At 32.1% G+C, this 18,010-nt stretch overlaps 2 protein-coding genes across 10 annotated transcripts in view; one reads left to right on the top strand and one right to left on the bottom strand.

The window, feature by feature from the left end:
• Positions 1-91: 91 nt before the first annotated feature.
• Positions 92-18,010, bottom strand: part of LOC146529675 (uncharacterized) — a 42,608-nt gene continuing 24,689 nt past the window's right edge. For 2 of the 9 annotated variants that reach the window (XM_085201427.1, XM_085201431.1), the window contains 8 exons: positions 8,565-8,665; positions 8,139-8,227; positions 7,507-7,637; positions 6,624-6,665; positions 6,342-6,377; positions 5,612-5,719; positions 1,986-3,122; positions 92-912 (listed from right to left, as the gene is read on the bottom strand). In XM_085201427.1, the coding sequence (XP_085057553.1) occupies positions 751-912; positions 1,986-3,122; positions 5,612-5,719; positions 6,342-6,377; positions 6,624-6,665; positions 7,507-7,637; positions 8,139-8,227; positions 8,565-8,665 (1,806 nt within the window). In that variant the 3' untranslated portion in view covers positions 92-750. Of the gene's footprint in view, positions 913-1,985; positions 3,123-5,611; positions 5,720-6,341; positions 6,378-6,623; positions 6,666-7,506; positions 7,638-8,138; positions 8,228-8,564; positions 8,666-11,803; positions 12,010-18,010 lie in introns of those variants that run through there. The other 7 variants (XM_085201432.1, XM_085201433.1, XM_085201428.1 and 4 more) reach the window with 7 other exon arrangements.
• On the top strand, positions 15,063-17,810 carry LOC146529676 (uncharacterized). The gene is made up of 3 exons (XM_085202078.1): positions 15,063-15,300; positions 16,471-16,857; positions 17,183-17,810. The coding sequence occupies exons 1-3, from the start codon at positions 15,138-15,140 to the stop codon at positions 17,665-17,667; spliced, it is 1,035 nt and encodes a 344-aa protein (XP_085058204.1). The 5' UTR covers positions 15,063-15,137; the 3' UTR covers positions 17,668-17,810.

The raw sequence follows: 18,010 nt of genomic DNA, 5'->3' as shown, positions 1-18,010 counted from the left end.
CTTAAACACGAAATGAAATGTTGGATATCTATGTTGCTTTTGAGTAGGATAACAATTGCAAGAAAAATAACATACAGAAAAAAATCCATAATATGAGTGAATTATTTATTTTACATTTTCATTCTGAACTTCACTGTATTACATTATTTACATTTATACCTTACATAGCTTTATAAAACCTATGAAACGATGCACGCAGGTGACAGGACCTATTATGTGACATTCTAAATATTCTGACCATACTACATTTGAACTTATTATTTCATATTTCAATACTAACTTTATTTACTATGATAGATCATTAAAGGATTGTTTTTGAGGTTTAAAAGGGATATTCCTAAAGAGGCGGAGTAACTTACGAATTGTGTTTATTTCTTTCAAGTTAACTGTAGGTATTTAAATTACTATTCTAGCTAACTTACAAAAAAATTTACTTGTTATCTAGGAAATGCAAATATTGAATGAAATATCACAATAAATAAAGGATATTAATTTAATAATACTTTCATACCTATCGAAATGTCATATTTAATATTTAAATAAAATATAAAAAACATAAATCAGACAGACAGACACAAAAAATGGCTATGCTGCCACAGACAGATAATAAACATATTGAACGCAATTATATATTATTAAAAATGACATTTTGACAGATACAATAAAATCACTATTTCCTTAACGCTAAAACTGTTCGTTTTATCCATAAATAGTCTTAATTTAAATAAGTTTTTTTTCACTTCACTGTATTCACACACACCCAGCCCCCCAGCAGCCACACCAGGGTATCGAGCCGTCTTGAGGCGCGGCAGAGAGTTTCCGACTTTTGTGAGTGCACGCCGAAGCTAAAGAGTTTACAGATGAACACATACTGTTGGTTCTCTCGTGTTCCGAATGGGAGGTTGTCATCTCCTGAAAAAAGTGTAATTAAGCCAAATTTTATGAGTGTGGAATAACACTCTAAAAATGTTAAAAATAAGTGTAAAGAATTTTTATTTAAGATTAGGGTTATACAAATTGTCGTATTTATTAAAAACGTTTGTAATAATATTTATAATATTAGGCCAAGAGGCCTAAAATAAAATTATAAAGGACAACATAACAGGAGCTCGAGCCTCTAACAGTAAACGCGACGGTCGTGGATTTGAGCTCCACTCAGGGGAATTATTATTTTCATTTCCTCGCTGTGATAACGGTTATTATATGGTCAAGTACTACATTTTCGATTCACTCCGAATTAAAAGATTATCCTCGTATATTTTGTTTGATATATGTTATTGTTAGTAGCTTTTTGTTTTTGTCCACTTCGACTATTATCTAGATGATATGGTCTAAATGAACAATATTATGTATAGGCATTGTAGGCTAGTCCTGGTGCAAGGGACAAGCGTGAGACTGTAGACGCGACGGGTTAGGGGTACGATTCTTACACGAGAAAATGAAATATTATTTTCACTTCCTCGCTCTGGTAACGGAAAGTGGACAACGAAGGTATTTTAATGGCCATGGAGTATCTTTTTCAAAATTTTAAACGAAACGCTAAAAGTAGTTCTAATACGATAATGAAGGAAATGAAGGGGCAATCACACGCGTTGCCCACCGACGTGGTATTTGTGAGGATGTGGTGTCAATAATACAAACTATGTGTGAATATAGTATAATATACATATATAACAGTACAAATACACAATGTATACTAGTCTAATACATTAAGCAACTAATTAAGCGTGTGATTACCCCAATGAAGGCAACATTTTAAAACAATTTTGTATAGAATTCATTTGACACTTATAGATGTTCATTTAAAAAAAATTATAAGGATTTAAACTACATTATACGTTTAAATGATCATTCAAAAACTCACAGAATACTTAAGTTTTTTTAAAACTATTGATAAAAACTGGAATTTGCTTTGAAACTATTATTTTTTATTATAATAGTAAATTGGTATAAAATGTTAGGCCTCATTGGATTCCTGCGTGTACCTGGTAGCTGTCCCGCTTGTAGCGCGGGCTGGTGGCGGAGGCCCGGTGGCGCGGGCAGTGCCGGTGCCGCGCCTCCTGCTCCTCTAGCAGCCTCTCATTGTCACTCTCAACTAACACTGGCACACCGTTCTTCACACCATTCTTATCTTTTTTCTCACGCCGTTTTCTCTCACGCTTTTTGAATGTAAGCGAAAACCTCTTCCGCTTTTTCGCTTTTGGAGATTCTTGTCTTAATACAGTCGACTTTTCCCGTTCAGATCGACTAGTGTCATCATCTGGCGGTGGCGCTTGAGAATCTGTGTCTGTTTTTAATGTGATTTCAGTTCGTGTGGACGAATCTATTTCGCCGTTTTTGTACGCAACTTCTTTTTCCAAGTTCGCTAGCTCCATTCTTCGTAGCTTTTTGGGTAATTTATTGACTGTAGCGTATATTGGTTCTTCGTTTTCTCCGACTGGTGCAGATCGTGATCGAAAGAAGAAATCGAATTTCTTCGGCTTTACAGGCATTTTCTTTTCCACAAACACAACAGTGCTCGCTACTTCAGTAGTGGTTGATTGTACTTCTTCAGACTTTTGGCTGGGATTGCTTGGAATGGGTCTCGTTCTAGGATAATCGTATGTTAATTCAATATTTTTCTCTGTAACGTAACATTTCGGCGTTTGCTCCGGACAAACTTCAGTCTTTGCATTCGTATCCCGGCTTTGACAACAACATTTATTTTGAACAATATTTCTGGTGTTGCACATGAATATGGAATTTTGTTGAATGTATGTAGTTTGTATCGTGGCCGTCGACTGGACATCTCCAAGTAAGTCTTCGACATTGCCGCCATTATGGAAGCGTGGGGGCTGGTAGGGTGCGACTACGAAGCCAGGTGGGTGGGCCCCGGGTCCGGGGAACGGCTGTGACGTCATACACTGGAAGAACCTCGGCATATTAGGAGCATCGTGAACTAGCACGTCGACCGTCCTATCCGACCCATTGTCTGCCTTATTTGGCGTCGGTTTCGTATTGTTTTGTGATTGCGTCGTGTTATTTGGTGTTATCGCTTCCTTCTTGTTCGCTTGGTTGTTCTCGTCCGCTCGTTTCGCATCTGTTTGACATTCATCGCAAGTGCAGGGAGTGGCAGCGCCGCTCTGTAACAATAAGCGGTCAAAGATGAATTCTAAAATATTGTGTAAGCTCTCATCCAACGTGCATGTTTTAATAAAACAAGTTATATTTTTCCTCTTAAATGGAAAGTGCATGCACAGATTATGCATTTTTTAAATATATATTTACAATTATATATTATAAGCAAGAAAAGATAGAAATTAGTAAAGAAGCATTTAATAAAATATTTAAAATTTGTAAGGTTTTCGATTATAAATAAGCCATCTTCATTATGCTCCTTGAGGTTGACCTAAATATAAATGAATAGGGACTATAAAATGAAGTTTATAGGCAAATCAAACGGCACCAGTGCGGTTTGTCCCAACTGTTCTTTGATCGTTTCATATTTAGGAACAGCGTCACCTCGACAGATTTGTCACGTTATTACTTGAGGACGCGACGCGCGTCACGCTTCCGCAGATTGAATATATTGATGGAATTATAATCGAAGTAGAAAAAAAGAACATTGCCATAGTATATTGAAAATTAATTTGAAATGTATGTACATGATTAGTAATTTAGGAAGAACTGTGACACTTAAAGGTAGAGTTAATCACTTTAGTAATTAACATTTTTAAGATTAGATGAACATCACTTTTGTTTGTAGTTGACATTATTTAGTATATAAAATTAGAAAAAAAAATACATTCAAATTATTAAAAAAATGGATGAAAATTTCAAAATTCACTAGTTCAAAATTAGCTGTCAATAACATTAGATATTCAGTTAGAAATAGATTATCCAGGTCATATTTACATGCTAACCTATTAATAATAGTAGAAACGTAAAAGTACTCACAAAATTGCAACGAAAAACTATTTGTTCAGGTAAAATCAAAGAAAAAATCACTCAAAAAGTGAATTTAAACGTGAAAAACACAAAAAGCACATTCAGGTAAACTAAATAATATGAACAAACCATGTCTCCGGACACATCACGGGATACGACTCACTGTGCGATAGGAGCGACCGGCCAGACTCTACTGAGGTTTATTTATAATTTCTTTACATGAGGTGCCACAATATTTTCAAACGATACAAAACGTTTCCGCCCTTGACTCAGATTACTCAATTTCTTTACTCAATTTTTTAGTATTTTCTTATATAAGTAAAATACTTGTCGATTATAGAGTATACGTTCAGTTTTCTTCAGTTTAGCGTCTAATGGTTCTATTTGCAGTACGAATGCTTGGTGAAGATTAATACGTCAATCGCATGTATGAGTATGTGTGACTGGAAATGTATTGCCTTTAAATAGCGTTCGCTTGTGAACGTTTTAAAGTAAAATATTTGATTTATATTCTCTTAAATGTCGATTTAGTGGATAGTTTGTAAGTGGATATTGCATTTACGAGAATATTTAGAATTGTTATTTATTTATTTTTAGTTATCTTATTTTCATTTATATTTTAGTTTTGACTACATAATATAAGGAAATTTCAGAGCAAGCAACTAATTGCTAAACCACAACATAACTATGGTAGTATTTCGCTATTAATTTACAGGACATTGAAAATTTACTACTTTAAAAAAATATAATATTAAAAAAAATATTTGTCAGAACTCATGTTAACGTAGAAATATATAAAATGTTTAAACAGTGTTATCTATTTAAAAAATGAAACTTAAAGCTGTCTAGACTAAATATTTACCTACTACTTACTTTTTACGTACGAGACAATAAAAACGTAAACAATTGAAAACAATTCCTTTTCACATTTTCCATAAGTTTAAAGTACGTAACATTATTGTGGCCGTATGGACACTTACGTGCGACTGTCATGGGTTCGATTCCCACTCGAGTAAATGAAACAGTGCTCATTTGAAATGTTTGATATACTATTAACACACGTACGTTTGACTTACTCGAAGGAATAAGTATAAATTATTTAAATTAATAGTTTTATACTATATGTGGGGGCACATAGCAGGGTACTCAGAGGTAACAAAGGGAGATAGTGTAAGACACTTCCGTGTCCCACTTTTCACCAAATTCTGGAGGCATTACGTGTAGAGTTCCGGAACTCAACACGTAATGCCTCCAGAATTCTGCCAAGCTTTTGTCGTTTACATAACGAAGAAAATCAAATATGAAATATAAATAGCTACAAAATCTCTAAATAGGGCTAAAACTGTATACGTGAACTGAATCAAAAATAAAAATCTTCTGGTCTTGCGGAAAAACTGATCTAAGCAAAACTAATATCTTATAATACTAGACAACTAATTATTAACAACAAATAGTACTATTTTCAACTAGATCTATTATAAAGCTCTTTTTTTTTCTCCACTTCATCTTCATCTAAAAGTTCCCGTGCCAAACGGGCGACCGCTATCTGTCTGTCGCCGATTGAGATGATTGGTTTACACTCAAGTTAATCAATTGTTATATTAATATAATTTATACTAATTCTAAAGCTATAACGTAACACACATACAAACATACACAAAAAATAAGTAAAATGCCATCTCACCTTGCTCTCCTCCCCTTCCTCGGGCACGACGCTCAGATCATGAAAGGCAACAGCGCGTACAGAGCCGTCCGCGCACTCGGGGCACGCGCTGCATATCGACGCGCTGTCCTGCCATATGATACTGTGCTTTATTACGTATGTGTAGGGTGGCTTTTTGTTTAGCCAAAATTAAAATTTTTTTATCATTTTAAAATATTTTTTTGTTCTATTATCTATTATAACTGTTATTAATAGAGTTGTAATTTATTTTAAATTGTGAAATAAATTTTAAATTTTAAAACAAACTCTGAATACCTATTAAAATATATAGTATTTTAAAAATAAATATACCTACCTATTAAATTGACATTATATTAGTAGTATTTAAAAAAACGAATTAGTGACACTTAGTTTTTAATAAGTTTTACGAACGAACGAGCTATACATTTTACTATCGTTACTAAAAAGTCATATTAAACATTTTATAACATACGATGGAAAAAGGAAAACAATAATACAAAAGAAACAACAACGAACACAGTACTACAAGGAGTTTATAGAGTTAATAAAATATCTAGAGACGAAATTGTTTTTATATTTGAGTAAGGTTATTTATTTTTCTAGCATTATTTTATGGAATATTTTTATATATTCTTTTATACTACTGAAAACTGTAAATAACTATAGCATACAAGAGTATATTATATAGAATACTAATGAAGTAGTCTAGTCTACATATAGTGCCACTTACGCTATGGTCGGCCGGTTCGTAATTTTCAGGTTCACACTATGACATGCAAAATGAAAATAATAAAATTATATAATAATAAAAAGAAAATGAAACTGAAAATTTATATAACAAGTGAAATTTAAATAATATAGAAACAAATGGAATTTCTTGATTTTTACCTTAGAAATCACATTTTTTGTATATTTTTACAATAAATATATTTAATGTTATTTAAATATAAATATTTACAGAAGTATGAATTTAGGTTTCTTATATGAAACATCGTTGTATCTCCATACTCACATTGGGATATTCAGAATCGCAAGCGTCGTATTGTGACTGAGACTGTCGCGTGAACAAAATGAAATAAATTAAAGAAATTAAAAATTAAATAAAAATTGTAGCAATTATAAAAAAAAACTGAATAGTTCTCCAAGGTAAAATTATCGACATTTTGTTATAGTTGTGAGCAGAAATTCCGAATCAGAAAAATATAAATATATATTAATGCTTATTAAATATTTTCTCATTTTCTTATTAATGAAATCGAAGTGTTGGATTTGAAAGGAGTGATCTAACACTAAATTTAACACTAAAGTCATTCTATCACACAATAATATAAGCAAAATGCGAAAAAAGAATATATTTTATCGAAAAATATGGCTTCAATTAAAGAAAAGTGAATTTTGAACATATCATTTTATTTAAAAATACTTTAGCTTTGTAAAGACCGTCTAAAACTAGGTGAACCTATTCTTGAACTAAATCTAGACTTAAGTTTGTAAGAGGCGTGCATTATCCCAAGGCAAAGACTTCAAAAGCACGTGTATGGCACTTAGAATATTTATGCATAATAATTCTTAAGGTCATATAATAAAACGAGCATTTTAAATAATATAAAATTAAAATGAAAAAAAAAATGGTTTCCATGGTAATAGAAAATTTTAAACGTTCAAATTTTTACTTATTTTGTTAAATTATTATTTTTTATTTTTAGTTAAATTAACTTCAATTTGCTAAAGATTCTACGTCTAAATTTATATCTATTTATATCTATAGATAGCGAATTTATTTAAAAAAGTCGATGTACCAAATTATTTTACTTGTTTTAATTAAATTCAATAATTTATATATATAATTTAATATTTATTAGTACTTAAATAAATAATTATAATAAATAACATACGTCCGAATGTTCTGGCGAGGACCTCCGCTCGCGCAGCATGCGATCGAGGCGGTCGTACTCGTAGCGTAACGCCGATATTTCCCTTTTGAGCTGTTCATTTTCACGTTTCAACTTTTTTATGTCTGATTGACCTGTAATTATATGATTATTATTTAGTTATTTTTAAATTTAAATAACGTTTAGGAAATAATATATATTACGAAGATGTTAAAAAACCTGAAATTTTTGTTTTGAACCTAATTCAGGGGAATGAATGATTATTTTTTAAAAGATTTTGGTAAAATTATTTATTTAAATTTTTCCGCTCTGATACCATAAAGTGCGACGTTAAGTTCAGTGATGTCTTTAATTTGGACGGAAAGTATTTTTATTATTAGCCCCCGGCTTAAAATGAACCAAAAATTAAATCAAAATTGTAATTAACAGAAGTAATAGCGTTTGATTAAATCTATTATAGAAAAAAACACCCATAAAGCTAAGCAACTCTACACATTCATTCTGAATTTATATGAAAAATAACTTAACGCCCGAATATTTGGTATACTTTGAAAAATTACCGCGACAACGAAATATATTTTTAAATATATTTTTTAGAATTAAGTTTGAATTCTATTTAATAAATTAAAATAAACCTCTTTCAACTTCTGCATTTATGTTGATAGTACGCAGACGTAGCTCCTCGTTCTCGTACAACATGCCCCGGGATGATTTTCTGTCCAACCTGTTAATATTTATTGATAAGATATTTCGTTTGTATCTTTCAATTTTTTTGATGCAATCATGGAAAGCAAAGAGTTGTTAAACCTTATAAAAATTAAAAAAAAAAAATACAGTCGAATTGATAACCTCCTTTTCTTACAGAAGTCGGTTAATAAAAAGCACTAAGTTCTCCAAACTGATATATTAGGTCGGGGCAAAAGTATTTGTATTGTTCATACAAAGGAAAATATTTCATTATATAAAAAAATCAATACAAAAAAATCCAGACTTGAAACACTTAAAAGTAGTAGCGAAATGTTATATTTAAGATTTTTAATAATATAATATCCATAACTTACTTTCGATTTGGTTTGACGTTGACATCCTTCCTGCGCGTGCGCAGCATACTCGCTCCCGTCACGCTCGACATGATGCCGCCCCTCCATACGTCGATTAGCACCTGAAAATAATATAAAAATATTATTTTTCTCTTTCTGCGCATTTTTTTGTCATTAATTATTTTACAGCAAATTATTTATTGACAGTTAATTCACCTCACCTTCATCTTTTTTTATATCCACTTAATTAAGCGCAAATGTACAGTGAAATATTGACTTCTTAATTATTGAAATATCGAAAAGTATTGTACAAATGCATAATAATAAGAAGATTTACAGTTAGGTTTATCATCTCAGAAAAATCGGTTTCAAAAAGAAAACGGAGATTAAAAATAAATAAAAATGTATAATGTAACGTATAATTTTCTATCGAAGTTTCATCACCTTCTAGCGCATTTTTATTATGATAGACATGTAATTACACTCAAATAAACAATCTCATATTTAACATTAACATCTTTAAATGAAATTATCCTACAGTAATTAAGACACACATGGTACATCGATAGTACTTATAGCTCGACGAACACGTCTTGATCCTCAGAGATGATAGATTCTATGAGGTCGTTGTCCTATATGAGGCCATGCAATTATTTTTCCATGTCCCATATATGTCACACGACGCGGCAGTGTGAGGTTTTCTCATTAGTCCTAACGATATGTTGCTTGAATTAAGATTTGTGTGTGGAAAATTAATTAAAATATTTCGTCTTTTTATTTTCTGCATATTCCTGGATATTGTTTTTGTTTGTTAATAATATATTGTTATTTATAGTAGCGTTAATTACAGAACATTAATTAGTTGTTCCAATTCGTTTTGGAAGTAAAGCTTTAGACAGAGTTTTATGAAATAATTAATCACCCGTGATTGGTAAATATAAATACTATTAAATAAGAAATAGAAACTTTTTTTTTTTATCAATTTCTAAAATAACCATATTAAGTTTTTTCAAACAACATATTGAAAATATTTTTTTAAAATACATTATTAATATAGAATGAATTAGTCAAGTGAAGTCTTTCAATAATAAGAGGAATGTATAGCCACATTCTTTCATATATCAGGGTAGGTAGAGGAAACGTGGTGTTCTGTTCTTTCTAATATGGCGCTCCGAGAAACGTGGTGTTAATATTCTCTTTTTTTTCGAGACATTGACACAGACTGATGAGTGTCGGAACTTAACGTCCTGCATGGTCTTGTTAACAGAGCAAAAAAACTCGTTACATCGAGTCGGAATCGAATTCACAACCCTCTCGTATACAATCAGACGCTACACTATTAGGCAACGGAGACCTCAATATTTTAGATTAACTTTCAAAAAGGGTTTTTTAATACAAAATATACATACCTAAAGCAAAAGTTCACAGAGGGCATGTGTACGGAAATCCCCTACAAATGAACCGCGTCGCCTGGAACACGATTACTTAGGTAACCAGGCCGTAATCCTAGAGCACGTGAACTCTACATACAAGGTAATACACACACGGTACTGTAAAAATGTGACTTTACACGTGATTCGCAGTTATTTGTGAAAATATTATGAATTTATGTCTATTTATAGCCATTTATTAAGTTAATAAGTTAATGATTTATTATATTTACGTGCGTGTCATAGATTTTTTTCAGACGTTATTAAAAAAATATAAACTCTTGAACTCTATATGGTGCACATGGATACAGGAAAAATGAGGCTCTACATTTGATTAGTAGTCATTTTTTAATACTTTTAAAAAAATATTATGAATTTATATTAATTTCTTGCCATTTATTAGATTATTCATTATATTATAGAAATTATTAAATTAATAAAAATATTATTCATAATCGCCACTCAACACGTAATGCCTTGAGAATTCGGTGGAAGTGTTTTAATGGTGGACGGAGTGTCTCAACATTATGTTCCCTATAGTAAGCTATGTGTATATGGATACAGCGTGAATAAGCTTTAATAGCATTTAATAGAAATTAATTAAATTTTAGGAACATAACTGTCATATTTGCAATTGAATGATATCTAACCAAAAACGATGATTGTGGGTTCAGATCCCACCTAGGCAAATGTATATGTAAAATGTTACCTTAATCTATGAGTACCAAATGTGGTATTCAAAAAAAGTTTGCATATACGTCGGATTCAATTTGCTATTGACATGCATTAGAGAGTCAATAATAATTATTATTAATAAACTGCAAATTAGAACTGTAATAACTTTAAAATCTAATGTGAATAATCTAAAGTACAATTAGCACAAACAGACATAAATAATTAAAAAAATAGATTAATTATTATTTACGTGTTTTTTCGAAATAACGAAACTGAACTTAAGCTTTTGGGAAAATTAAATTATTTAATAGGAAAGTTCAATGGAATTTTAATATATAGTACTGAATGGTTTAGCTGTATTAGGAAATAATTGCGGAATGAGACCTACTTTTATCACTTTTGTGGTTAGTTTGTGGTAGTTAGTTTTTAGTTTCATTGTAATGGATTCAATTGATTCACGAATAAATATTACATGGAGGCAAGTCGTTGCATAGGAGCATATGCGTGCGATTGTAAACGCGATAGGTTGTGGGTTCAATTCCCACTTGAGCTATGCCGGATAGTAGGGAATGGGAGTGACTTAATGGGAACAGAGTGTCTTAACACTAGATTGTGAAACTATAAAAATATATTACATGCGATATTAATCGATGTTAAATTAAAAAAATATATTTTTAAAAAAAATTTAAACTTCTTTCAACAAAACACATATGAAAGACGAATGTAAGCGCAAACCCGATATGTTTACTAGACCAAAGTTCCACCAGCCGTCTTCCAATTCCATCATCACACCAGCTTGATGTTACCATAATATTGTATTGTGATCTAATCTACATATATTTATCAGTTGTAATGATTATACAACAATTAGAAGTGTAAATCAGAATCTTAGATCTGATTACATAGTTACTTTGTTAGAGCTCGACGTGTAATATAAACGTGTTAATTAAACTATTATAAAATAAAATTTATAACAAAAATTGTTTAATATCTAATATCTAAAATCGCAACATATAATTTATTTATTGCATCTTATTGTAAAAACTAACAACTAACTGTTACTTGTTGAATAAATTAATAATATTTTACAGCCTATTTTAAAATTATTAATTATTAACTTAACCCAAACAATACTCCTAATATAAGTTTACCTACCTATAAAAAAACCACACCAATCCACCAAAAAAAAAAATGCCAAAAAATGCACAAAATTAACACTCCACACTAAAAACACAATAAGGTTCCTTGGCTATTAATTAAAAAAAAAGATCTTCCATGTAAACCACAAAGGTGTCTATTAATTAGATTACACCAGAAGCGACTGACACCAGTGACTGGTGGCTCTAGCACTCTTGACCTGCTCTCGTCTTCACTCATGCGCAATGCCCGACTAACTTAATTATGTAAAACTCTACGTTTTCACGTTTAATATCGTCTCTATATCTCTAGCTTTAAGGATTTCTTGGTTTTTCTTGGTCATATGCAGTTCGGTGGATATTGGGGATTTTTTAGATTTTGGGCGTTTGTGGTGGTTTTGATTAAAAAAAATTCAGCTTCACGCTGTATTCCGTATAAGCAAAGAAAGCGAACCTGGGACCCTTAGTGTTAAGTGACTCCATTCTCTATTTAATAAGGAATTATTAATTTCCCTGAGTGTGAATCGAACAAATGACTGTCGGATTCAATTAATAATTTTTATTCAGATATTTTTTATTTAAATAAATTTTAATTTTTGCTGCGTAACAGCCTAGTAGTAAGCCAGTAACAAAATATATTCATTTTATTTTTCTTCTTTTTTAATAAAAAATCCACAATGTGCGTCTAGTCTAAGTCCTTAATATTGATATCTAGTTAGTCCTGCTCATCAGATTTTTTATGGGTCGGTAGTATTACTAGTACTATAGCTTATGGCTTATCGATAAAGGTCGAAAGGTCGTCGGTCTCCATAATTAAATTGACTTTTATAGTATTTTTATACGTAGCATAATTTTAGTGATCAAATAAAATTGGTAATAAACGTAGACAGACCATTTGGGATATATTTTGTTACAATACTTGATTTTATATACTTAATAAATTATAAGTATAGTTTTTAAAGATTATTTATTGATAGAAGTCGGTATATGTATATCTCATTGTATGTAGATTGTAGAGCTAACGAGTTTGAGCTAAAAGCTTATTATGAAAATTTTAAATCAGCACTCATATTTCGATTTAGTTAAAAACCTTATTAAAGTTTAGAAAATAAAAAAATATAGGCACAAAAAAAAAGAAACAATATCGCTTCATTGTTACAATCAATAAAATAAAATGTATGGTCAGCATATAAAGTCGTTAGTTGAATTAATTTCAATACAAATTATTATTTTTATAAAATTACATAATAATGCATACAGACTTAGGCGGGACTAAGTTTACGTGTTTTTTCTTATTTTTAGTCGTCGAGTTAAAAGGATCTGTCAAGAACAAGTAGCAGTAAGAATCTTAGAGCACCTACTCTGTTTTAAAGTTTCTTAGACTTGGCAAGCTGCAATGCAGCAAGGTAAAACTTTGGAACTTAAAATCTGATTCAAGATGACATATTAGAATAAATCTTTATATTTTACTGACTATTAAGAAAACTAGGTATGGCAAGTTTTTGTGTAGAATATTATATATTTTTTTCAGTTTCACTTTTTTTTTTCAGAAGTCATTTTCACCCGAATTTGAGGCATTGCCATGGGCGTATCTATCTAGAGATATTTTTATGGGAGGGTGTCGATATTACCTAGGATTCAATATAAATATTCATGTATTTTACTTTTCAAGGATAATTTTTTATGAAAAAGTTTTTGGAACGTGAATGAACCACAAAACTTAACGCCGCACCTTGTCTTACCAGTCTAGCGGGGAAATGAAAACAATGAATTCTGCCAATTCGGGATCGAACCCACAACCATCCCCAAAACCATTTACTGCGTATGATTTGTCCACAAGCTTTTCTAAGATCTGTACTAAAATATTATACTTAATTAACTTTTTCTCGCCATTGTAAGTAGAGTCATCACGTGGTGTTCTTAAGTATTATCCCACAAATACGTTATTATACGTTTAAAATGGCAAATGCGATAATTTGTAGTTCGTTGGCTTCGACCGCACGTGACACGGACTGAGACGTTATTGTACGGAATAAGGTGTTTATATAGAAATTAACATGTATTATGTACTAAGATAGAGTAAGGCTACTTTATGGTATTGTTTAATCAGTTTAGTCGGGAATTTGATTCTTACTTCGGTTTTTTTTTTCAGGTTTCCACCGAATTCTGGAGGTATTGTGTGTTAAGGTGGCTAAACTCAACGCCTCGCTCTCCTGGACAGCAGAGTGAAGAAATGGAAATATGATTTTTTTCTTTTCTTCGAGTGGGAATCGAATCCAGCAACCTATCCTGTTCACAGTCACGCATTTGTGCTTCTGCGCCATGACTGCCCTCGTTATTGTCTTTATTGTTTTTACTAAAAATATGTACGTTTTACTTGTTTGGTTAGATTAAGTGTGGGGTTAGATTCCACCAGCCAACAAGCAATATTGTTAAGTGGTTTATAATTCAAATTTAATTTTTTTAGCCGTCGAAGCTTCTAATATACTGTAAAGTATAAGCGATTTGACTTGAAGCCTGACGCTGTGCTGCGTTAATATTTTTTAAAACTTTTAGGTTGATAAGAGGGTGTAGTAAAAATAAGATTAAGAAAAATACACTTAAATTGAAGATCATAGAGATCAACTTTTCGACGCCCATTGCGAGGATGATAGTATATAATAGATATAGTTGTCCAAAAAGCTACCTTTGCCTTATAACTACATATGTATGTATATATTTTATACAAAAAATATTACTGTTATACAAGTATGGATATATTGAATAAAGAAAATTATTTTTGGCATTAAACACGGTAAAGAAATAATGTTACACCTTAGTATATATAGGTCTTTTCTTACCTACGCTGTATCCCGCACATAGCTAAATAGGTAGAGGGAACCTGGGAACCTAGCGCTAAGATACTCTGTTCTCGGCAAGATTCATACGTTTCCGACTTTTCGCCGGATTCTGGAGCCCTTGCGTGTTGATTGGCAGAACAAAACGCCACGCTTTGCCTCGTTACCAGGGCGAGGATATAGAAATATAAAATATGTAATTTCCTCAAGTGGAAATCGAACCCACAACCGTTTACACGCATGTGCCCCTACGCCACAACTGACTTGAACATAAAATAGTCTTGTTTTGTGTTATACTTTACACAATCTAACTTTTATATTATAACAAACAGACTCCAGGCACAACAATACCGCCGTGAAAGTAGGGTTGCATTTGCAATAAAAGCGGATATCTCAGGCGTGTGGGCAGCGGGGGCGGGGGCGGCGGCGGCAGCGGGAAGCGGGGCCGCCAGTACTGTGCTGCGCGTCGGTCGCGCCACTCGCTTCCGCGTCCGCTCCGCTACACCGAACACCGCTATGAAAGTCAAAGTAAAAGGCGCTAGAGCCAAAAACATGGACAAGCTCATAGCAGCCGTCCAAGCTAGAGAATGCCTATGGGATAAAAGCTATAGGGGACATAGGAACAGGTTCAAATTAGAGAGATACTGGAACGAAGTGGCCGCAGAAGTTGGTACTACAAGTAAGACGCCATTTTTGTTCTTGTTTAGCGAGTTTGTTACGGAGCGGCCATGTTTGTGTTGGCTATGTTGGTAATTTATAGTTTGGATGGAGCATAGATAATAATTATTGTGACACATTAATGTCGATAGCGATTTTATGCGTTTTTTGGATTTATTCAATTTTGTAAATTATATAATTTTGAATAAGCATTATGTTATTCGAATTGAGGCATATTAATAATATTTTTAATTTTTATAACTGTGAAAACTACGGAATTATTGGTTTATAATTAACTTTATAATGTTTTGTTCAAAGAAAAAAGCGTTTTGATATTGTATTATTTTTAAATACCTTAAAAATGGTATTTTATTATTCATTGGTAAATTATATTATATTAATAATAACAAAAAAGTACGAAAACAAAGCTTGGCTCAGATTAGATAAGCTCATGTGATACTATTTTGGTACACGTAAAAACTAAATTGAAGTAGGTATAAGAACATTATTACGAATTTTCTAATATAAACGAATGTGAGATAAAAAAGTTCTAATGCAGCGAAGTTGAATATGCGCCAACGAGTAATAAATTCAGACAATTTGATTAATTACTAAGACAAAATATTTTACCGGTGGGACGCCGTTGTGGCCCGGTGGTACAAGCGAGTGACTGTAAACACGACTGATGTGGGAACGATTCCTACTTGAAGGATTAAAATATTCAATTTGCTCGCTCTTGTAAGAAGGCAAAGCGTGACGTGGAGTTACGTGTCTCGAGAATCGGCGGATAGCATATGGTACGGAGATGTCTAAATGTCTGCCTTCCCTAATATGTACAGGATACCGCACGAAGCTAAATAAACGAAATATTTTGTATTTATTTATGTCCTCTAAAAAAATATTTGTAAAAAATCCGCAAACCGGGGAATGCGGCAAGAGGTTAAATTAGAAAAATATTTAAAATAATTGAGTCGATTACTTCAATATAAATGCTACTCAGATCAGATGTCAGAGAGAACGGAGCGCCAAACGGTTTCTACATACCTCTTTCGCCTACTCCACTGTCATCAACGTCTTCATACATGAAAGTCTTAACAGAGCAGAAATAAAAGTGATTTAAATATCCACAATGATTTAAATATCCAATATTTTATAAGCGTATAAATTTAAAATAATTTTTAATAATTTTCAGGCTTAAACTGCAGAAAAAGATGGAAGAACCTCAAAGATCAATGCCGCAAGGAAATGAAGAAGTCTTCGAACGAATCAGAGTGGCCACACTTCCAGAAATTAAAATTTATTCATCATCAGTTCCTGGCTGAAGAAGAAGGTGATGAAGACACGAATGATGAAGTGTTCAATGCTTTAGACGAATCAATTAAACGGCCAAAACTAGGGTATACCATGCGTAAGAAATTGCTTGTCAATAAGAGAAGAACTATCGATGTTGATATGAACAAGTTGATTGAGTTAGTTCAAGCGAGAGATATAATTTGGAACAGACAGTTGAAAGGTCATCACAATTGGTACAAATTGGATGAGAGTTGGAAAGAGGTTTCGCAGCAGTTAGGAGTTACGCGTAAGTTCTATTTTGTTTATTACTTGGCTTATTATTGTATTACTTATTATGATGGCACCAAAGCAACTTTCGTTGATGTTTGTTTTACTTCATACTACAAAACTGAAATTACCTTTTTGTCAATTCAAGACATGACATTTATGTAACTGTGAACCTAGTTAAGCTATATGTTGGCTAAATTTGCTGTTGAATATCGAAAAGACGAAGATTCAATTGCAAGTGATCGGTTCTTTTAAGAAAATAGCATTTACAGTTGTTTTGTTATATTTCGAATATTTGATTAGTAAATAATTTGTATTACAAAATATTATATTTACGTTTTCAGGTGATGAAGCAAGACTGAAATGGAAGTATCTAAGAGACCAAGCACGTAAAGAAGTTCGCAAACAAGGCTCTGAATGGGAATACTTGCCAAAACTCCAATTTTTAACTAATCAATTCAATGACTATGAAGGAAATGACACTACAGATGACCATTTTACGCAAGACCAAGATTTTGATACCACCGCCGATCAGAGTAGCAGCTACTACAACATAGAACCGCCGCCTAACGAAGTTAGCGTAAAAGATGATGAATTTGATGAATTCGATACAAAACCTATCATCATGGAAGCCGATTTCTACGATGATGATGATGAAGCCCAGAAAAGTGCTGCGAATAGTGATACGCCTGAAGTCATTAAAGATGAGGATATAGGTTTCTTCAATAGTTTAATTCCACACGTCAAGAAATTGGGACCAGCTAAGAAGTTGATGTTACGTATGAAAATTCAAGAACTGGTGTATAATACAGTATACAACGAAACCTAGGACAGGCTTTCCAAAGAAGACCTCGGGGTACTTCTTTTGAACAGTTTAAATGGAATTAACAATTCTTAAGAGTTTAAAAATTTGAGTGTTGTGGATAGTGTATATTTACACTTAAATCATCCCCTCTATATCAAAAGAGGCTACAAAAATAGTTTAAAAAAATTAAACTATTACAATAAAATAAAAAATACAATAATTCAAATAACATATTTACCTTTTAGCTGAGGTCGCGAGTTCGATTCCTGTTAGATTTAAGTGCTATAACAACAATATTATGTATATTTTGATTATTCATCTTAATCGTAGCATACTCTCTGCTGAGTTTTGAATGATATGACAGTAT

The sequence above is a fragment of the Heliconius melpomene genome, chromosome 18, assembly GCF_056956725.1.
Source record: "Heliconius melpomene rosina isolate 202511_hmr_F chromosome 18, ASM5695672v1, whole genome shotgun sequence".
NCBI lineage: Eukaryota > Metazoa > Arthropoda > Insecta > Lepidoptera > Nymphalidae > Heliconius > Heliconius melpomene.
This window is presented reverse-complemented; position numbering and strand designations above follow the sequence as displayed.

Bases quoted from the DNA above. Each gene is read 5' to 3' on its own strand.
- LOC146529676 (XM_085202078.1), top strand. From the start codon at position 15,138: ATGAAAGTCAAAGTAAAAGGCGCTAGAGCCAAAAACATGGACAAGCTC. The intron at 15,301-16,470 runs GTAAGACGCCAT...AATAATTTTCAG, and splicing joins CGCAGAAGTTGGTACTACAA to GCTTAAACTGCAGAAAAAGA. The intron at 16,858-17,182 runs GTAAGTTCTATT...TTACGTTTTCAG, and splicing joins GCAGCAGTTAGGAGTTACGC to GTGATGAAGCAAGACTGAAA.